This window comes from Oreochromis aureus, linkage group 5 (genome assembly GCF_013358895.1).
Source record: "Oreochromis aureus strain Israel breed Guangdong linkage group 5, ZZ_aureus, whole genome shotgun sequence".
NCBI lineage: Eukaryota > Metazoa > Chordata > Actinopteri > Cichliformes > Cichlidae > Oreochromis > Oreochromis aureus.
Genome location: NC_052946.1, coordinates 30,529,602 through 30,553,094, shown reverse-complemented (window position 1 = coordinate 30,553,094; position 23,493 = coordinate 30,529,602). Strand labels below are relative to the sequence as shown.

General features: G+C 39.0%; 1 protein-coding gene across 3 annotated transcripts in view; it reads right to left on the bottom strand.

The window, feature by feature from the left end:
* arhgef10la (Rho guanine nucleotide exchange factor (GEF) 10-like a) overlaps positions 1-23,493 on the bottom strand; it is a 114,029-nt gene that overhangs the window by 5,417 nt on the left and 85,119 nt on the right. For all 3 annotated transcript variants that reach the window (XM_031733246.2, XM_031733249.2, XM_031733248.2), the window contains 5 exons: positions 16,921-17,007; positions 12,511-12,725; positions 11,492-11,649; positions 8,865-9,007; positions 2,849-3,020 (listed from right to left, as the gene is read on the bottom strand). In XM_031733246.2, the coding sequence (XP_031589106.1) occupies positions 2,849-3,020; positions 8,865-9,007; positions 11,492-11,649; positions 12,511-12,725; positions 16,921-17,007 (775 nt within the window). The remainder of the gene's footprint in view (positions 1-2,848; positions 3,021-8,864; positions 9,008-11,491; positions 11,650-12,510; positions 12,726-16,920; positions 17,008-23,493) is intronic.

Sequence of the window (23,493 nt, the reverse complement as noted above, 5' to 3'; positions counted from 1 at the left end):
TCATAATTATACTAGCTGATTTATTTTTAAAATTGTGGGCTGTAATTTTCATATTATTATTCAAAATATATTTATTTTGCAATTTCTGGGAAGATTTAGAGTGCAAGCGAAGCAGAAGGCATGGAAGAAATGTTTTGCTGACTGTAGTGGAGGGAGTTCCAACTCTCCTGATAACACACATGCACGCACACACTCATCTATAAAAAGTTATGATTTTTGTGTCTTTTTATTTATCTTAACCAGGGCCATCGCTGTGCAAGTGGACGAGCAGAATTAGCTTCAGTTCTTTACCTGCTTATTTATTCTCGTCTGTAGTTAATAACACCAGATGTGATGCACTGCAGCAAGTTGTTATTCATTCTGGTACAGTTCTGGCATATTTTCTTTTCCATTAGAGTGTGTTAATAATCCTTTGGATAAAGTTAACTTTGAAATTCTGTTATAGAGCATGATGCAATATTCAACATATATTTTGTGCTGTTAGGTTTCCCACTGCAGAGCTGTTTGTAGCACTGCATTAGTGCCTTGGAAAGGATAATTGCACCCTCTTATTGTACATGCACATTCTTTGTTTCCAGTTAACAAAGGACTAAAAAAGCATTGTTGCTGTGGATTTATTTTTGCATTCCTTATGTGGTCCCTCAGCTTTTGGCTCCCACTGTGGCCTAGTTATCTATAGAACCATTTACCATAATATCCATGGCAATGATAATTGAATTACACCAACAGTCATTTGAATACAACCAAGAGAATGCTCATTTACATGTGTAGCTGTATTTACACGCGGTTGTGTGTCATGCTCAGATTATGACGATTTGCATGAGTGGCTCAACGCTGTTATTAATTAATTAATTTCACTGTGCAGAGATGAATCCTGCCAAGTAAGAAGTTGATGCAGTGTGTACAAGAGGAAGTGCAGTGAGCAAACAGAGCGCAGAGGCCTTTGGATGGAGACCTTAGAGGGTCACAGCAGTTAGTTAGACGTCTGGGAGAAATGGCTTTTATCTCAAAACTGTTTATTTGAGCTGTTTGTCTGTTTGTGCTTTGGTTAGAGGGCTTAAGTGAGAGAATGATGCTCATGAACACCCACTCACGGGCTACCATGAAATCTCAAGTTAAGTCGGAAGATGTGGGCACCAGGCATTGTCTTTAGAACAGTGATACAGAGGGATAATGGCAAAGATTAAGGAGGTATAGCTTAACCTCGAGCAATATTGCACCTCCAATTTTTACAGCAATGTACACACTCCGAAATGTAGTGGGTTTATCGTGGGAGCTTAAAAAGAAGATGTCTCCAAAAGATAAATGTTTCCCTACGATATGTCACTGAGGAGTTTATTTTGGGATATTTTTTTTTTCACCCTAAGGATAGAACTATTAAAGGCATTAGTAGAGAAGAGATCAGCAGTTTTCGCTGCCTCAGAAACTTCTCTGTTGTTTACTGCAACTGGAATTCCCTGTTGAGTATAAATCACATTAAGGGGAGAGGATTAGGGGGTATATCATTACTGCATGTCCTAGCATAAGTCAAGGAGAAACCTAAGGGAGCAGAGACCCAGTGATGGAAAGCAACTATCAGTAATTCATGTGCAGTATCTTTGGTTGTAGAGTGTCGAGGGATCCGCTTTTCTCTTGTGAGCTCAACAAATCACAACTTAAGTCAAAGATCCTCTTCCTTTTGTGGACCCAGAAGACATGAGCTGCGCAACTCTTTTTCTTTTCACCCTGTAACTTCCCCCAGGGCCAAGCCTTGAGGCGGTGACCCTCCCACAAATCTACTGCATATTTCAAGGGGGAGCACCAGCGCTGGGTGAAAATGACCTCTGGGTCACAGTTTTCTCCAGATACTATGGCCATAGGAGCCTGTTCTCCTTAAAGTCTCCTCGTGAGCGAAAAAAAAAAAAAAAAAGGAACTTTGATCTAAAGGAGAAAAGTTCTGTGCTTGAAACATATGCCTGTTGGTATTCTTTCTTTACACAACTCACAAGAGAAAAGCTTTTTATTCCTGATAAGATGGAGTGCTTCCACGGCTTTGAGTAATGCTCTAAATACATCAATCACACTCTGGTGTGACTCAATAAAAGGACCAAATTTTCTGAATCCAGATGCATTTATACCTCTCCCTTAAGCTTAAAGCGATCTTCAAATATTGTGAATTCATGTTACAAATAGGCTAATAGGTGCACAAGCTGCCACCTGAAGATGTTTGAGCGAAGTTGACATTGAGTCAAACTATCATTATCACATTAGACACTTTTAGGTACGCTCTAATTTGTTTACCATAGTTCTTGCTTAAAAAAGGGAAAAACACCCAGAGTTGCAGATAAATATTTCATCCATCATGAAGGAAGGTGCACAGGAAGTAATGGGTTCTCTGTGGCATCCTAAACACACTGCAGTGAGAAGTAAAACGGGGGTGAGAGGATTTTAAAGCAGAGTGGAAAAGATGAAAAAGGGAGCGTAAGGGAAAAAGTGGGACAAAAAGAAAGTAAAATATTAACTCAAAAAGAGGATAGAGGGGAGGTGCATGTAGAGAAGAAGAGGTAAAATGGCACGATATTAAACAAGCATGGATTTGAAGAAAGGCAAGAATATTTTCAAAGTAATCCTCTGTATAAAATCTTTAAGGTTGCCATTTTACTACTGCTTAGTGACATTAATCTTTTTTTATTAATCCCTGTCATTCACCGAGAGACTATTATGGCTTTCCAGAGGCCCGAGATGGATACTTATCAGGTCAGTCTTGTGAGTGCAAGACCCAAAGGAGAAGAATATTTCTCTGTATTCTGGAGGAAAGCATCACATCGTGCAATAAAGGCAAAAACCAAAAAATTAAATAGGTGTGTACCAGTGTTCTGGAACGTTGAGCGTGTTGAGATGTTGATTTCCTGCAGAAGTTCCAACGTTTCAGTGTGAAAGAGACGAATGGAGGAACCTTCTGAGAATGCCATCCACACCCCTCCACCAGCACACGCCATGTGTGCAACACTGACCAGCGGGTCTGGATGAACTTCAAACTTCTGTAAAACAAACAGTTATTTCTGTTATAACAACATGTGAAGAAAATGCAATCACCCATTTCATCAATAAATAATATACAAAACATTTAGAAAACTGAAAGGTTAGCTCTCTCCGGATTCTCGTTCTGGTCTTTCAAACACACATGACTTTTTCTCCACATAATGCGTGGACATCCAATATTGAGGCCTCGGTACTATATTTGCAAGATTTTCAGCATCAACTATAAAAATCCAGCTAAAATACAAAGCGAAACAGAGAAAAAATGACAAAATTTTCAGTTAGCGTTCCAATTATTTTGGCTTCAATTCAAATTTCAAAGAGTGTAGTGTTCATTTTCTCCATAAACATCCAAAACGACTGTCGTGGTTGTATTACAACTCGATGAGGTCGAAGTAGAAGTCCCCTGAATAATACATTTAGTGTTGCTCTACAAATAAAGTCTAACTGTCCCTCCTAATTTTGTAATTTAAAGAGTCACTGACACACGGGGCATGTTTTTGCATCATTCCCTTGGCTTCTATCATTTTAAGAGCACAATGGAAAAAGAGTTTTGGGCACAGTCTTAATGAGTAGCTTGAAATAAATGCAATGAGCCTTATCATGGCAACACATACAGCCCCTGCGGTCTAAGGCGTGACAAGGGCTGGTTTGGGCATCATCTTGAAACTCATATCACTGTCAATGCACAAGTTGCATGAAGCTGGGCAATTAGTCAGTGAGAGTGACTCAGTGTGGATGAAAATGCACCACCCACCCCAACCCAAGTGCACCGGCAGACAGGGATTACCACCTGTTTGTGTGCCCTTGCCAGTGGGTCCTCCTTTGTTTGAAATTAGGGAAAAGGAGAGAAGCCTTTGATGTGTTTTCCCTTTTAATTGACTCCTCAGCAGTGGGTGCCTGTTCCACTAGGGAAACAATATGCAGTGCATCTCTACGTTTTTCAAGTGCAGCCATCGAAAAATTAGATATCCATAATAACAAGGAAAATTTCACCTCCAATAAGCCATTGCAATTCAAATATGTTGACACGTTTGGAGAGAAAAATTCTGTTGCACTGCATGTGATGTATAAGTAATGGATTACTCAATATCGAGCAAGGTGGCTCTAAAACGGACTTCCAGCTCATCAATGGGTAACATACTGCGGCGGTTAGACGCCATCTTTCCTGCCATATGTGTGAAACCACCTGGATGGGATCCTGGAAAAACGAAACCAACACATCAAGCCCATCTGACGGGGCTACAAGGATTCTCAAAAAGTGCCTAAGAATATTTAAAATATTGATTTAATGTGTGTAATAAAATTTACAAAAGCATCGATTCACATTTCAGCCCGCACTGCAAAATCCATTATATATTTCATCACTCGTATACTGTAGATAAAACACAGTGAATGCCCATTGTTTTGTGTCAAATACGAGGTAAGTAAAAGCCACAACTGTTGCCCCCAACCAACAACGTGGTATTAGTCTCCTGAATCCAACGCTGCTTACAGAGATGAGGTAGTCAGTGAAGCTTGACAGTAGTAATGTGCCCTTTCCACTCAGCTCGGCAGTGTCACACTAACAGCAACATCTCTCCTATATTCCTCCCACCAGCAGTGGGAAATAACAGCAGAGCTAAAGCCACAAACACTACAGCTGGTCTGAACAGCTCATTAGTCCTTCATTACACAGGGTGACAAGGTGTCTTTGTCCTTTTCTGAGTGCAAAGTCCACATCTTCACTCTAAGGGCGAAGGAGCTGAGTGAACGTGTGAGTGATAGGCGAAAGCAGGAAGAGTAAGAAATAGTAATGGGAAGAGGAAAGAACAAGGCCTGCCAGTCAGTATTGATCAAAGCCTGTATGCCCACGTATGTCCTACTTTGTTAAGGTCTGGTTATATGGGAGTGACTCAAACCTCCGCAGACTGTTGGAGTTTGTGGAGCACTGTAATGATACTGAGACTGGATCTTGAGTGCCTGAAATAACGAAGCCAAGCTTGGCAGTTTTCGAGCAAAATGAAATTTGTGTATGAATCAAAACAAACAAACCGAGCTCTGTTTTACTATCATATTCAGATCCCCTACTGCGTGACAATCTACTAAATAAAAAATCCCTTGATTGGTTGAAATTTTCTTCATTTTCTAATCAATGAAGGTGTTTCAGAGTCCCGTCGTATTCAGCAGTTCCTGCTGCTACCAAACCCTTTCCTCTGGCGTGATGTGAATGTAAACAGGGTTATAATTTTAGTAATTTTATTGTTTTTGTTTGAGTGAAACATTTTAATAACAAATGAAAACACTGTTCCCTCCACCCTGACACACACCTCTGTCTGTGTGTGTGCGTTTGGTGTAAATAGGGTTGGCCGGTGTGAACACGCCTCACAGCGTGACTGTAGCAATTGTATGTGAAGAGACACAGTGGGTGTGGGGGTGGGGGAAAGAGTTGGTGGCAATCCTTTTTAGGTCAAGAGGGGGTATTTTTTTGTTGGAGTGCCAGCTGAATGACATCTAGGTCGAGCTCTGTTAGTCTTAGACTGAATACAAGAAAACAAACAGCTGAGAATAACACAAAAGCACAACTTTTAAAGCTATATTTTCATGGCCAGTAGGAGCGACTGCAAGGTCGACTGCATTAGAAAATGCTCCAATTTCGGACTTAAAATAATACATCAATACATTTTTTCCTGATGAGCATGTGGTCTCAATCATTACTTTCACGTCTTGATTGACAAGTCACTTCCTAACCACGTAGCCTTGCTGTCACGACCATTTCCAAAAAGTTGTAAAGTGAGGGCTTGCTGTGTGGTAGTTGATCACTCTTACTGAAAAGAAACAGCCTGATGGAGATGGATAACTCTCTAAAGCAGCACCTTTAGTCTTGCCACACTTTATCAACTCCACCAGTCTGAAGCTAGAAGATCTTAAACTGCATAAAATATAGGAAAACCACAGAGACAGTCAGCACATTACTATAACCCTTTGAAAGCTGCATAGGTAAACAACACACCTCTGTGAACATATTTCTGTAAATGAACACAAATATGAATTCACTTCTAAACCTTACAGAACTTCAAATTCAGTCTATGCATAAAACAGATGTGTGCCAAATTAGAGGTGTGATTAGTGGGAACTAATGCTGATCTTGGCAAGGATCGGATCTCTGCTTCTGTCTGAAAAACCATTTTAGCACCACTAACAACTCGGACGGCAACGGGCGTCCTGAGTAAAGCATTTTGATTAATATTGGCTAGATTACCATGAAATTTTGCTAGATGGTTCCAAGAGGTTGAATCACAAATAACGATTAAATGGTGATCCATTTTTATAAACAGGGAAAATCTGTTGAGGTTGGGTCATAAACTGTACTTTGTTTTTAGAGCTGAACATGATAAACTGTGTACTATCTGAGCATTAAGATGTTGTCATCGTCATGCTAATATTCGCATTTTGGTTAAAATAACACTGCTCTTCTGTTTCCAGCTACAGACACAGCAGTGAAAAGTGCTTTTTGAACTACATAAAACATTTGTGTGATAAAACTGATAGCGGCTTCTAAATTTCTAAATGTATTCTTTCTTCTATTTTTGCTTTCCTCTTTCCTTACAAACATGGTATTTTAAGCATTTGGCAGCACTATAATTTTCACGTACTCCACTGGGCTAGAGTGAATATAATTAAATAATACAAAGCTGAGAGTCCATACAATTTTGCAAGTGTTATGACAATCCTTTGGGGATCTGTTGAAGGCAATTTCAACACCATAGGAAGTATTTTCTTGTTTACCCAAACAGACTAAAAATGATATATTTAAATAACACTGTGCAGCCAAGGCCTTGATTGTGAACATTTAAAAAGACTCTCACGCCGAGCAGCAGGGTGCATCAAATGAAACGGGGCATGTGTCCAGCAGAGTCACAGATAAATGATTCAGAAGTACAAATCTCACAAAGTGGTGAACATCCATGTGGGAAAACAATGAAGTGAAGTAGAATTGAGTCCACGACCCTTGAGCCTTGAACCAAGTCATATCTCTTCCTGCAGGTGCCAAATACTGCTTGTCTAGATCCTGGATATGCACCACAGCCCCTGTGAAGTCAGCCCTCTTGAGTCCATATTAGTGAGGAAGACAAGGTTAGCAAAGTAGTAACCAGAGCTGACCTGCTAAGCTCTGTGGGAGATACTGTGAACCAGAACTGCGTGGTCATTCAGCTGATTAAGCTTGTGTCTCTGGAGAAGTAGACTAGGGGAAAAAAGGTGAAGGAATAAAAGGAGAGACTAGCTCAACTCAGTCCTGTTTATGCACGCAGCTATTTTTGATTTGAATATCCAGATCTGTCACATGATTTTTCTGAAAAAAACCCCAAAAACAACACCTATAAAAATGTATCTTATATAATTCTGATTTTTGAGGAAGATTTTTTTCCTCTACCTTTTGGGCAAGTACATCTGCAGTTTTTATGATAGGCATAGGGGGAACAAAAACATCAGTAATTGCAAATTGAAAAAGTGATGAAATGAAGGTGGTACATTTTCTACCGCTTTCTTTTCCCCCCCGAAAATGTAACTCATTTACAATGAAAATGAAAAACACTTATATGAAACGAAATGAAGTGAATTCTCTTAATTGGTAGTGTTTTTGTTTGTTAGGTTATTTTTTAATTAAATTCAGCAAATTAATTTTATATGTCATAAACATTTATTTACCCAGGAAAGGTTTACTTGGTACACATGCTCATTTAAGCTAACACCCTGTCCATTTATACAGCCACGTAGACTTACATCTGGGAGCTATAATTAAACAGTAATGGTTTGCAGTTTTGCATCGGAATACCATATTAACATTACCCAGAAGAGTTTGTTTTATGTCATTCATTATTGTGTACCTCAGCTGGAGAAGTCACCCTGCTCTAAACGGCTAATGACGCGCTGTACAGAAGAACACCTTGGAGGATGACTACACGAAAAATGGAAACAGTGACAAAGGCAACACCCGGGATAATTTTCTAGAGAGAATGGTACACATTCTGTGCCGCAACTTTGAGTGGCACAGAAAAATAAGACGTTTTTGTGAGCAAGAACTCCAACAAACACTGTATGACTCTACAAGGGGTCTGCGTCTCTGTCTATGCAGCAGCTCCAGGCAGTAAATCTTGATTACATCACAGATTAGAATGCTGGCTCTCTAGGATGGCTGCATAAATCTTCGCAGAAAATGAAAGGAGTGTAAGTTTGCATTTCTTCAAATGTTGCAGAAAACAAAAATAGAACAAAACCACTGTAATGTGGATTTTCACTGAACTCATTTATTTGCTCGTGTAACCTTTTGGAAAAAGTCAAAGATAATCTCTTTGAAGTTTATTTCTTAACCTGTTTTTAAACAGCTTCCACATTTCTTAATATGATAGGTAATCGTAATGAGATGCTAAATCTAGATACAGTCGAAAATATAACATTAACTAATATTTCTTAGAACAAAATATTAGCAGCAAACAAACGGATGCTCTAACAACTGAATTTTAGCATGCAATAATTTCTCTTCTGTCATTGGCCATGTGGAAATGAGATTTCACACACACAGGGAGTGACAACAGCTATCAGCTGCTATCAGCTCATCAGCTACTTGCTAACTATATCTGACTTGTTTCAACCAAATACATTTCTATTTGTTCTATGGGCTTTTTCATAATGCTGATTTACTATCAGCTGTGAAATTCAACATTATTCAAATACCAACACTAAGTTTTGTGTTTTGCTCTGTTTTATTTAGTTTGAAGCAATGTAGAAAAATCACTGGCTGTTTACATTTTTAGCAGCTGTATACACCGCCAAATTCTATGTCCAGAAACAGTTTCTTTATTTACCTGTGTGTTGAAGCTAGATATTTCCACGACTGTGACAGAGTTCCCGCAGCTCGCCCACACTGAGTCGTCTAACACCAGCAGTGTCCGAACTGGCTCTGTACCCAGGCTTACACATCTATGGGATTTAGGGTCCCAAAGATCATCTGAGGAACAAAAACAGTAACGAAATGAGAAAAAAAACCCAAACACCACAATGCTCAAAACTACAACCAACATGTGAGAAACCCCTTAGAATCAGAAAAGGCTATTATCACAGCTAGCCTACAGTTATATTAATAAAGTCTGAACACATGCCCCACTTCTGTTGGAGCCCTTTCACACTGAGTAAGGCAATTAAAGTCAATTCTTCCCACTTGTACCACAGCAAGCTAGCTTGGTGTTTATTCAGAAAAAAATAAAAAAAAATAAATATAAATAGAGCTCTTTAACACTGTTGAGCAATTACGAAAGCTTCAGCGGAGAGGGTTCACAGAAGAGATTTGTTTTTTTCATTCTAATGAACAACTATGTGAGAGAACTACAGGTTGACTAAAGATTGTGGACTTCCATTTGAAATACCACACACTGCGTCTCACCACACACTGTGTAACGCCACACACTGTGTAGAACAATGCTTACACCCTTGCCACCCATATCCCAACGAGCCTTGTGTGCACTTTAATGCATTTCCCAACATCTTTATCACCAGGTCTTTTGTCAATTAAAAAATAAAACAAAAAAGCTGAAATTTTGGCTCTCGACACTTCATCCTCGTTCTTTGGTTCATCAGTGTGAAAATGAAGCAGACCCTTTTATTTTGAGTTTTAATCACGGGGCACACACTGTGGCTACCACAGAAGCACATTATAAAGTAAATTACACGAGAATTTCCTTTGCTATGCGTTAATGAAGCAAAATTAGAGAAGAGTGCATCCAGCCATTTAATTAACATTTTGAGTTGTTTATTTCTGCCTTTCAGTGCAGAATAGCTTTACAATGCCTTCTGACTTCCACAGGTTAATTGTTTGGCATGTTATAAAGGTCATTTTTTTCACCTTTTCAAAATTCAATCTTGTAAATGTCCCTCTGGCCACTATCGCGAAGCAATGCCACGCCGTTACTTCTCTCTCTTTAACATATGGACCATTCTTGTTGCAGTTAACCAAACTTCCCTCCCACGATTTGTGTAATATTATCATCGTAAGAGTACATGATATTCAATATGCACTTCTCAGTGAGATAAGCAGTATAATATATTGACACAGGTTTCAGCTGAAGCCTTGGTATATCCTGAATGCTGTAGACTCGTTTTCAGACAGCAACATGCTAGTCAAGGGCATAAGTCTCTAACAGATGTGCCGAACCCACAAACATTCCTGAGCAACCTCCAGAGCTCTTCTCCTGTCCTCTTTTTTTAAATTTTTTTTTTTTTTAATGCAAAGCATGAATAGTAATTTTAATCGGTATGCAGCAGCTTGGTGTAATTAATCATCCTTTCTGCTTGGGAGGAGAGAGGAGCATAAGAGGCAAGCAGGCAAGCCTGTTGACATACTGTGGCCAGGTAAAAGGAATCTGGTGATAGAGCTATTGTGCTCCTGCTGGCTGTGAAGACTGCAAAGCACTGCTGAGATGGTGTTAAGCCCCCTTGGCCTTTGCAATGCCTGACTAAACATGGCATGCCATCTACCACATGGTGTAGTGTTATTTTCATACTTTCAGCAGGTGTGAAAATCACTGGGAAAGGGAAGTGTAGCGTACTGAGAAAAGTGATTCTATGGCAATAATTTCAAAACTACTCCTATATATATATATATATATATATATATATATGAAATCTATTTATTTTAAAATTATTTTATCTAAACACACACACACACACACACACACACACACACACACACACACACATTTGCAGACCAAATTAATGAAAACAATTTACATTTGAATACAATAGATGTTTTATAAATACCTAATGAAAGAAAACCGCAAACCCATTTGTACTAATTATTTCACTGCTGGGAAAATTATTATTGTTGATTAACGATCCCTATTAGAAATCAACTATAAAAAACTTTTTAGCCCATTTTGGTGTCACATCTCATTAGGAGTTGACATCAGTGCCATGCAGGTGCCTATCTGTAGAGGCACAAAAAGACCTGAAATATGGGATGACCTCACATGAGTAAATAACCAACAAAGTAATCTAAATGTAATTTGTTGTAAAAAAAAAAAAAATAATGCTTTCTGCCTGTGTAATTGGGTCTGTTTTGCACTGGGGGAAAAACAACACACCTCATTTGCCATCTCTACAGGATATACATGTTTTTAAAAAAGAAAACAAAACAGCATTTTTAGCATTTATTTAATATAAATATGCATTTATTTTCTGATGTCTTTATCTTTTTATACCCATTACAAAGGGCAAATTACACCCAGTGTCAATGATACATCCTTAACTTCCTTAACTAGCACACACACACACACACACACACACACACACACACACACACACACACACACACACACACACACACACACACACACACACACACACACACACACACACACACACACACACACACACACACACAGGTAGCCACCCCTGACAGACACTAAACTATAGCAAAGCAGCTTCAGGAGCACCTTACCACTGTTATTTCTTCCATAAACCATCATGGTCCCGTTCCGCAGTCCTGCAAACAGGAAGCGGGAGGAGTGCTTCAGGCAGAGCACAGGGCACCCCTCTGGGTTATGGAGGGTCAGTAAGCATTGTGCTGCAGTGTCCACACTGCCATAGACCAGCACTCTGTAAGAACAACAGCGGCACAAGCCAACATGATAAATGAGCATCATTTGAAATGACAGAGTGCCTCGTTTTCATGCAGTTTGATTTAAGAGTGCACAGAGCATTGAGTATGTGGGACTACTCCGTCTTTCTTGTGTTTGAAATGCCATCTGAACTTTGCTGCATCTTATTGTCTTCTTCAGAATGACAAATGCACATCACATTTGTTTCTTTCTGACTGAGAAAAAATGTTAAGTGACATCGGAGCTGACAAGCTGTGCTAAAATGCTGAAATTGTGTTTTTTTTTTATATTTATTAGTTGTTATTATTTTATTATATCTTTTTTCCCTTGCCCCTGAATAGACACTTACACTGAAAAGGAATATGTCAGCATAAACAAACTGCTGACATATCAGTTCCTATGTAAATGACTAACACTAACGTTAATAAAAATAACTAAATTTATAGACATAGGAGTATTCTCTGTCTAAAACAACAACAACAATTTATGCACTGTAACTGTGACAGGGGACTGGGATTAAACCTATCCCCTATCTCACACAGTGAGGATCAGAAGGTTTATTATTTGAAAATGAAACAGTGATCTTAGCTAAAGTAGCGGCATTGATGCCGTGTTGAGGTTTCATCTCTGATATCTTGCTTTGATGAAATACTGACAAGCAAATCTATACTGCTAGAAATCCCAGGGGACCATAACAGAGGATAATACAGCAGATTATTTTAAAACAGAAGATGTCAGGTATACCCAAAGCCATTTCTTCCCTTATCTTTGAATTTGTGCTTTTTCTGTTACACTAAACATAGCTTCAAAAATTGGCCTTTTCTGACATTAAACCTCTCTTATTTTTTGTATCGCTCACCGGCCATCGTCTAATCCAACACAAATATTGGAGCCGATTGCCGAGGGTGTCTTTGGAACTCCCGACTCCACTTCGTCAGTCGGGGAAGGTAGCGGGACATATTCAAGACATCGGACTGGAGAATCTACTTGCAGGCTCTTTACAGCCCGTGGCATGGGTCTGTTGAGGGAAAATATCTCTATCTGTCCTTGGGAACCTTCTGCTCCACCAGCCACCTGTAGAAAGGAAAAAACCTTGAGTAAAAAAGGTTGAGACCTCATGTTAAGCGGTACCAGTGGACTGAATCATAATGCCACGGATAATAAGCTATTTTGCTGAAAAAAGGATACCAGTAGCAGGGAGCACAACCCGAGCAGTTCTCTTAGGTCACAATTTCAGTGTATGTTCACTGAAGGCAAGAGGATAGTATCATGATTAAACATTATCTACCTGACAACAATGTAGGCCTAAAAAACTTGAACCAATTATCCTATTAAAGCGTTCTGTTTGTAGCCCAAACTCACTCCCTTTTATATTCTTTAGGCTATTAAATACCATTATATAATGGATTCACAATGTCATCGCCAGAACATCAAACAAATCTTGAAACTTGTGCGATCTTTTCATCAGTGAAGAACAGAGGGACTCTCGTAAGTTTTTGAAAGGCTTTGAGTTGTTTAATCATGATGGTTTTTGTTACTTTACAAGATCAAGTGACTGATCTATTGCTGGAGTCAGTTCATTACAAAGAGAAAAGAAAAATCATTTTCAATTAAATGTACTGACATCTGATATTAACAAGTCCAAGGTCACACTAAACATCTGAGACGCTGCTCTCAGTTCTAATATTCAGATATATACAAGGGTACAAACTGAGCTATTGACAGCTCAGTTTCGTGGAGGCCCGATGTGGAGAAAGTTTTCACCAATCAATGACTGTAGATGTCGCCCACTTTGCTTGATGCTCCATAAATTTGTCATGGGTGGTGAAGCATCACCACCCGTGACAGATTCCTCAAGGCGATTGACGCCCTGAGCTGTAGCTAAAAGTCTGCCTCAATAGAAGCTTGATATCCTGTGTACCACATTTTTACTGCACATTTATTGGTCTGTGAGTAAGCCTGTCAAAACCAATGCTGAGAAAACTAAAAGGGCAGGAACCCTCCAACCTATCTCTGATGCAATTCCAATTAAGATGACATTGCTTTCATTCCTAAACAATTAAAGTGTCACTTTGAGTTTTCAATATGATTTCATTACTCCTGTGAGAAGCCAAGGTAGATGTACATACAAAACACAATGCTGTTCTTGGAAAAGAACACACACAGCAGCTTGCTGCGAGACAGCGAGGATTTATTCTCTGTATGAATCACATCGTGCGAATGTGACAGGAGCTAAATATAGTCTTTAGCTCTTCTCCTCCACGCTCACCCTTATTTGCATGCAATCATTTGTTTGATTTGTATCAGTGCGCAGAATCTGGACAGGAGCGATCCTTCGAGCTCTTGAGAAGGAGCCAGAACAAATAATGCTCTGTTGCACAGGGTGAAACGACGATAGGGAGAACTTATCTTGCAGGAAGGAGCCCAAAAATGGATTCAAAGGAGTGTGGAAACAGAGCCAGAGGCCTAGACCCCTTCATCCTGCCTCTTACACAATTTAACATTCACACGTCCACTTGTACCTCCCAAAACCCAAACAGCCTTAGTTTAACCTATCCGGGGAATCTGTGGCGTCCACACAAAGACGTATTTAAAGGAACAGATACATTTGGAGTTGTGCCCTGGAAAGAATCTTTGCCTTGCAGAAAGAAAAACAAACTTTCTCTGCCAGCATTAATGAGATTATTCTGCATGCAGTGAGGAGGTGTGGGAGAGTGGTTAGGATGGCACCCTCTCCTAAATTCTTTTCACCACACAGAATGCAAACCATGGGTCACTGCATTGTTAATTTACTCTGAAGCTGTTATATTTTTAAGTTTCTCATGATTTAAAGTAGCTATGAAAGGTAGCTTGTTGAATAGGTGCGTAAAGAAAATGGACAAAACCACAATTCATGAGGCCTTTATCTAAAATGAGAAGTAGGAAGTTGGGGAAAGTGGGACAAGGAAGGTGAAGGCAAACAGGGAAACACTGGGGTATCAGGATGATTAGACACAATGTCATTACTCTGATCAAAGCACGCAGAAATCCCCATAGCCCATCTCACTTTAACATGATTAGTGTCATCCCTTATTTGACAAGCCTGCCAGGGAGGTAGAACCAACTGGAGGCGGAACACTCAGCCACTAATTATTCGTCCTGGTTCCTCGGGCCTTCACTATCTTTTTCTTTATTGGAAACCATCTTTTTGTTACATTTTGTACCGTACTGTATGGAACAATCACTGCGATAGAAAAAGAAAGGACCAGTGCTACTCAGGAACTGCTTGTCCTGTCTGCAAGGTTGGTTTGCGTACTGTGCACTACTGCGTAAGCAGAATGCAAAGGAAATTCACTCCTGAGACTTTAATTCATAACAAAGCAAAATTACCTCCTGAATGGATTCCTGTTATAAAACACATTCAACACAAAGGACTCTCAGTCCTTCAGTCTCCACAGGGAGATATTTTGAACTTATGGAAGAGCAATAAGTGTAAAAACAATTTAGAGTAGTTTCGTTTCCAAACAAAATTATAAATACGTCAAGAGATACATTTCCGTTTTTTACCAAGCAATGTTCCATCTGAGTAAACTCCAGCATTTTCCCTTTTGAAGCGTACTTATATGATGCTCAAGGGAACTGAATGGGAAACTTGCACAATTTTAACTTTCATTGTTGGTGTGATTTGGACTTTCATTTGCAGTGGCCATTGTACATCATTTATTTATTTTCTTTCAGCAAATTGCATCAGTACATTAGTCATGATTTTCAACTTGGACATTTCACTCATTAAGATCTGACATGTCATTCAAGTTTCCTGGGTTAAAATAGACCGCATCAACACAGCACGCCCCAGATATTTGATTCTGTTCAACAGGACGTAGCGTTTTCAGTGGGAGAAACGTTTCGTCACTCATCCAGGTGACTTCTGCAGTCACCTGGATTATTGAGCATGCAAGACATTACTATGGCCTGCTTTTCAACTGTGGGAGAACCCAGAAGAAGAACCCAAAACAAGCACAGGAGAATATGAACAAACCACATAGAACCCTTTTACTGTAAGGTAAAAGAAACTTACATTTTTAGCTTGATCGTCACTAAAATTGGAATTTAGTCCCTAAATATTTGACTTCGAAATGAAACCTCTGATGCTATCACCTGAAAATGTTTCTAAATAACTGAGAATACGAAAAGGCCCGCAAACCTTTGATGGTCACATACAAATTGCAGTTAGTCAACTGAAAAAGATTTCAATTCGGACACGGTTAAAACTGGAACTTTCTGTTCTCCTTTAAAAGCTGATATCACAAGAACATAAATGGTAATGGCACCATATCTCCTTTTCCTCATCTGAGTGAGCATCCAGTCTTCTTTAGAATACCAACACAAAAGCAATTAAGCCTGAGACACTGAGCCATAGTCTGTCTCTTGGAGGGCCTGTACTTGATTTAACCACCTTTTAGGTCAGGGAGGATTAACTGATAAATTACCCACCTTCTCCAAAAAGAAGGGGAAGAAAAAATTAAAACTGGAAGATTAATAGCAATAATAGATTGTCTGCATCATTCTAAATTCTCCCCTTCTTTGTAGATTCAGCTAAATTTCCACAAGTCCCGAGACACGATGCGATAGTCAGGCTCTGCAATTTTCCTCGCTCATCATGAAACACTCTGCAGCAGTTACTCAACGGTAGCCTTTTTACAGAATGAATTCAGTTTTCGGGCGATATTTTACTGAGAAAAATGTTGCACATCCTGCTCTTAGCCTTGAGATAGATTTTTTATTCGCTCTTTAATGAATGAGAGGAAAATTTAGGAAGGACATTTAAATTGTCATGGTAATTGTGTGAAAAGCTTAAATAATCAGTACCAATAAAACAAGCATTCTTCTCCCTTGATTTTAGTCAATGGACATTAAACAGCGTGTGCGTGCTTATATACACTCATGTACAGACTGGTGACAAATTAAAGGAAAGCCAATATTAAAGCGTCAAGGTCCCTGTGTGCTGCCAGAACTTTACTGAATGAAACACCTTTCCTGTAAAATCTACTCGCTGTTTTGATGATGATAGCAGTTGAGAGCACTATCTCCAATAGATGGCCAGTTTGGTGGAGATGTGGTTTTTAAGGTTATAGCCTAAAGCACTCCAGATGAGATCGCCCCTCTCAGGAACTAAATGTTTCATCACCACCATCAGATCTCTTCACTCTAAGAGTGAAGAGTTTGTTTTTTTACTTTAAATGCCTGTAATGTAATGTCTGCATGCATGTGTAGGGAAGATGTTACTTACCCAGAGGTATCCTTGAGGTAAGGATGTACTTGCTGCAGAGAAGCCCAACAGCGCACAATGAACAGGATTGTGGAGAGCAGCTTCAAGCTTTAAGAGACAAAAATGAATATTGCTTATATAATGTATTTAACATGGCTCCATAATTTACCTTTTATTTTTTTTCCTTTTACACTGACAGAACCTTGTTATATACCTTCCCACAAACATTACTTATTACATTCATATTACATCATCACCCAATGCAAGTTTTACATTTTTTTATGTTTATGGTTAATCCACCAGTATGTGCTAGCTTTTTAATCCTAAAACATAATTATTGTTATTGTTATCCATGAATTTTAAAATTCATCCAAAAAAAAGCAGTAAAGCAAATCATTTTTGTTTGATTAAAAAGCCAAATTACAGTTATTTACTGGCTTTCCCATAAAAAAATAAAAAATAAAAATTGTTTTAGTGGTTGAATATCATGCTTGATTAATTTCTGGCTTTCTGGCATCAAAAGTGGTTTTGGAATGGATAAAGCAGACTAATATTATGCTTCTGGAATGGACTGCCCAAAGCCCAGACCTCAACCCTATTAAAACATTTGTAGCGTAAAAGCTGGGGCTGTGCCAACAAAGCAAATAAAATCTACCAATACCGCCAAAAAGAGTCGTCAAATGTCTAGCCAGGATTATGGAAGAAGCTTGTTGATGGCTACCAAAAATCATTTGGACGAGCTGGTTAAATGGGACATTTAACCAATTATTGGTGGGGGTATATGTATACTTTTGACACAGTGCATATTAGAGAAAAGCCAAAATAATTTCAAACTTGTGCATCCAATTCTTGCTTTTTTTTATTTGCTAAAAGTTTTTGCTGTACAACTATATAACCTTTAAAAAAGAGCAGTTGAAAGACATCCTGAAAAGGCCAAAATTACCATGATATCCATGCCCGTGATGAGTATATGTAAACTTTTGACCACAACTGTATATATTCTTTTTACTCGTTTGCTGTTGAAATACTCATGAGTTGAATTCTAAGAACACTGACACAGAAAAACACAGCGTTTTCCATGCAATGTCCTATTATTATATAACCAGCAGGTGTTAAATGTTACTTTGCATTCTGCTACCATTGGCAAGATCAAAAGAACAACACCAAAACAATGTTTGATGTTCCAGCTATTGTTGGAGGCAACTATTGGGGTTCTAGTTTAGTTTGAGCTTTCTTTATAAAAAATTATTGGATTTGTTACTTTTCAGTTTAGGTTTTTTTTTTCCTCTAGTGCCCTCAGCTCCCTTCTTATCAACTTATTCGCTCTATGAATTCTTTTGCTCAGTGCACTTTATACATTTTGTTTGGAAAACTTTGAAACACAAAAATAACAATTTAAACATAGAAGGCAAAGGCAGAAAAGTGAAACTCCTTATTATTTCCACGTGCAATAATTTTGCAAAGATTATTCCCTTAAAAAGCACCTGGGATTTAGTATAGCTGCTAACTTTACAATATTAACTTGTCAAACTTGAATGCACAATGATGTGAAAGACAAAGTACCTGTCAAAGTATTTATTATCAATACAAAAGAGCTAATAAGTTTTAAAAAAGTAAAATAAATCTAAAGTTATTTGACAGGTTGTAAATGAGACATTGACATTTGCAGTGTGGAGTCTATACCCGATCAAACCCCCAGCTTTTCTAACCAGCAGTCTGTCATATAGGAAATGATTACCATTTTACTGCATGACCGCTAAGGGTGGACTGTGTGACAGAGAGAACAGCTAATTGTGTGTTGTCGGGATGATGGGAGGTGACAGTGGGTAAGGTGCTGCTTTTGAGAATGGGAAGGGTGAGTGAAAGTGAACAGAGTGTCAACAATAAGAGCTGCGCGTCTTTAACTGTCGTCCTCTATGGCAGCAAGCATCAATCACAGGTAATTTATAGCCACCCTTGTCCAAGACCCTCCCTCTTTTCTCTCTTGTTGGGTGTGTTTGTAAACACTAAACAAAAAAATGGTAGTGGATAGCTCACGGCTCCCCTCATCTGCACTGCGAGGCTATTTCTCCACTCCCTCTGTGTCTCTCTCCATTTATTCAAATTCACAGATGCATGGCTCATCCTCTCTATCAATCTTTCAGTCCCAATTTCCCATTTCTCTTGCATCGTTCATGCTCTTTTTATCCCTGCTTTTTTCTCCTTTATCCCTGCCTCCCCACCCCTTTTCCCCTTTTCCCCTTCTGCAAGCCCTCCGTCAAGAGCTGTGAAATGTTTTTTGATAGGTAATTAAGTGGCAGCCATAATAGGTACCCATATGGAAGCCCTGTGGTTAAGAGAAAGAGAGTGGCGGTGGACCAGAGGGACTGGAACACTATAGCTTACGGTGCTGGCAGCACAATGGTGGTTGGAGTTTATCAGTCACCTGAGACCGGTAAGCATTGCAGGCCAAACTTCCCAGACCTAGATTACTTTTTGAGTTAGCAAAGTCAGTCTGGCAGTACAAATGGAAGCAGTATTCAAAAACAGGAATGTGCATTCGGATCATTCAGATAAAGAACTCATTTGTAAATGAAGAGGCTCCTTCCTTAATGAGTTATCCACCATTCGAAAAATTTGACGCCTACTCTTGTAAAAATGATTGCGGATATAAAGAGGAAATCTCATTTTAGAATATTGTATAAGTAATTAGCTATTTGCTAATGACCCCTTATTATGCTTAAAATGTTAAACAGCACTTCTTTCCTTATAGGGCAATTATTTAATTCCACACAATCATGTGATAATTAGTGTGAGTCATATTTTCTATATTATCAATTTGAAATGAAGCTCTTCAACTGCTACATGAACAATTTGAGTGGAAATAGCTCACAAGGCCTGAAATACACAAGGATACCAAGCCAAGGATAGATCTGGCTCCCATTAAAGTGCAGACAGTGACTATGATCAATACAGTAAACCACTGGTCCACTTATTGAAGTTCTTTAAGCAGCCAGTGGAAAGAGCACGGGTGAGCATAACAACAGAGCCTGTAAGACCATTTCTACCTGTGAATGTGCAAATTATATTGACAGGCACCTAGGAAATGTGAGCCTTCAGCAATGGCCATATCACTGGCAATCCCAATGCTAATACCGTATCAGTGAGGCCCCATTTAAAAATCAATAAGATCCAAGCCTTCTCAAAGTCTATTGTCAGTCTCGTTTATCGCACATTCTGCGTGTGTGTGCCTGCAGAGCTGTAGGTGTGAAGTTGAAAAGCTAACGCTATTCCCCTGCGCGGGAGGCAGGATGAGAGAGGAAGGTGAGCCTGTAAGCCAGCTGAGGGAGGGTTGATGGAGGACTTCAGGGAACACGGGGGAAGAAAAGGGAGGAAATGGGCAGGTGAGCTAATTAAAGCAAGATTTGTTGATGTGATGAGAGCGCGGGCTCCCAGCTGCTGGTTACCAATGAATAGAATGGAATAGAACAGAATAGGATAGAATAGCCTTTTACTGTCACTGTGCCAAAATAAAATATAAATAATAGACAGCGGGAATAAACAGCAAAAAGGAGAAATATATACAATCAAGAGGGACAAATGCAAAAATAAGAGAAAGGCACACGTTAGAGAACAAGTTGCAAAGTGCCCCACCCATTACCCCAAGAGGGCGCCAGCCCAGATGCTGGCTCCAGGTGGCAATGGTAAGCACGGGAGCTTCCACTGCTCTTCTGAAAATAAATGTGAAATGTGTGTAATTAAATTACAATCCTACAGGGAAGAATGGATGGGACCATTTATTGTTATTGTCTTTTATGTACTGTGAAGATTTTGCCTAGTTGGTGTACATGCTGGTACAGCTCTTGGCTCTGTGCAACAACAACTGCAAATGCATGCAGTGGTAGAGATTGGTAGTGGTCTAATATGACAGGGTAGCATTTTAATGATTCATGCTTCTGGCTGTCAGACTGTCAGAACAGTGTTCCCTTGCAAAAGATGACTTCTCCAAATCCAATTAATGTTGTTATACAACCCAAGGCTACTCAGGTGCACTGTTTTTCCTTACAGCAATGTTCCTCTGTAAGCACAGTGAAACCTGCTTTCAGATATGTGGGAGATTTACTACACGTGGGATTTTTGACAATTGCTTTCCGGAAAAAAGTCCATGCATCATACTCACTAGGGTCCTATAATGTTATCAACAAGAAGACGAGACACGCTGCAGCCAGCGTTGCATTGTTTGGCCTCCACTACGCTTATATATGCTTTATTGGAAAGAGAGCTTTATAGTCAATTATGATATATTGCCTTACTAGAAACTCCTGACCACACATTTCTGGACCTTTTTACGAGACAAAAAAAGTATTTGGAAACGCTATACACTGCACCATGGCCTTCTGAAAATCAAATAAATATTATCTCTTTAAATGGCATGCACAGAGAGGGCTGGGTGCTGTATATTACACCCAGAGAAAGCAAATATGGCTGTACTATTTTTTTCGGATTCCATAGTCACAGTGACTTCCCCCAATTCCACATACCAACAATCTTTTACACGCACTAACAAGCACTAATAGAAAACTTCCACTGTTTATTAACTGGTAATTGACTGGTGTTTGCGCTCCCTCCCCACTGCAACCCCACTGCCTCAGGCTACAGGCAGGATGGCCGCAAAATGAATCGCCAGTCAACCTGAAATTGCTTACATCCAAAGCCTTGCTACAGGTAATGCACACTAAACAAACCACAAATATGAGAGATTTTTCAAAGTTTTCTGCTCAGATTATCAAGAAGGCAACCCTGACGCACTGGTATTTCTAAATAACACGATACTGACTTGGTTAACCACATTTTTTTCGTCTTAATCTGACCTTTTATGTCAGTGTAGCACTGACAAGCGTGTCTGCTATGGAGCGTGCTCTCTACATCTAATGTGCTCTAAACTTGTTCAGCCTTGTCCCAGTTGAGTAACTGATTTCTAATCTTGCACAAAAATTCCCTTGAAACTCCTAATATATTGGGTCTGCTCTGTGCTTGAACGAAAGTACAAAAAACAAATAAGAAAATAACATTTAAAAAAAGAAAGTAAATCAGTCAGTATACGTAAAAAATAATTCATAGTGAGGTATACACAACGCAGTTTGAACACATACACAAACAAAGAAAAAAAAATGCTACGAAGAATCGAAAGACAGATGGTGAGAGCTGAAAGAAACAAAAGACAAGGTGACATTTAGCAAATGTTCAGTGAGAATTCTTGACCAGAGTAATGGAGGAGGGGGAGGACAACCAGAGACAAGATTTCAACTACATGAAGTGAAAGCATGTAACAACTGTGCTTCAATGAGACACCTACGCTTTGTTTTTTTCTTTTTCAATGATTCAATTCTGCTGGTCAGCAGATGGCACAAGGGTCAAAATCCCATCAGTTGTTTATGAACACCCTTGATCTGCTTTGCAGTTCTTTTTGACACCGACACCAAAAAAAGCCAAACGATAAAACGATCCAAAGGTTTAATTATCCCTTTATCTTTTTATCAATTTACAAAGGAATCCTTGTCTATTAATCTAATTCTAAATGATGTACTTTTTGGTTGTTGTCTAAGAAACAGAATTTTGAAAAAGAAACAAAAAAAAGATAATGACTACATTTGGAATAAAGAAACTCTGACTTCTGTCAACCTGTAGTTTTAATACCTCCGAGGTCACACTGGCACACTTGAGGACAGTTTGGGTAATGTATTTGAACTACTTAATACTAACAGAGTGATGAGACAGTCCAGTCTGTTAGTCTTATTATTGTTTTTTTTAAGTAAGCAGAGGCTCCTTTTACACTACTGACTGTTGGGCCCATATTCAACATGGCCATTCTGTGTGACAGGTACATATAGGGACGAAGGGACATTGTTTTTGCACATTTTACCCAGAAACAGAGAAGAGCTGTGTAAATAAATTATTGGCACGGTGTAATGTTGCTATAGAAACAACTGAGATATTATTTTACTAATAGAGAAGTCTATAAGTAATGAAAAAAAGTATATCATGAATATTTAATAACAATTGATGATTTTTTTAATGGTGACAGCAAAATTGAACAAAGACCTGCAGAGTTGCATAGAGTAATCTCTGAGGTTAGAGAGAGGTTAACTAACATATTTATGTGCTTGCGATTCAATGATTCATTCTTCCTGCCATAAGAAATCTCGGACTGAATCCCAAACATGGACATTAAGTCTTAGAACCTCTTCTCTATTCACTGGTAACTATTATACGCAAATCACAATCTGCTGTAACTAGTAAGTTTTAACTAATAATAACTTTTTTAAAACTTATTTTTTTCTATTTAAAAGGGAAAAGTAAATGGACGCTGAAACAGAGGTCATTCAGGTTCAGGTTACCTTATTTGTACCTGCAGGCAGATTTTGTAAAGGTCAAAGAGTTGGTAAGACAAAACATTTCCATTGCACATACATGTAGAGTATACCGTATGCACACAAAATTTCACAAACATAGTGCTTGTGGACAGTCACACTCTCAAGACATGACCATATGGCCACAGCAAAGTGTTGTTTGCTCATTATCACTCTTGCAATTTATCATAATCTGTAATGAACC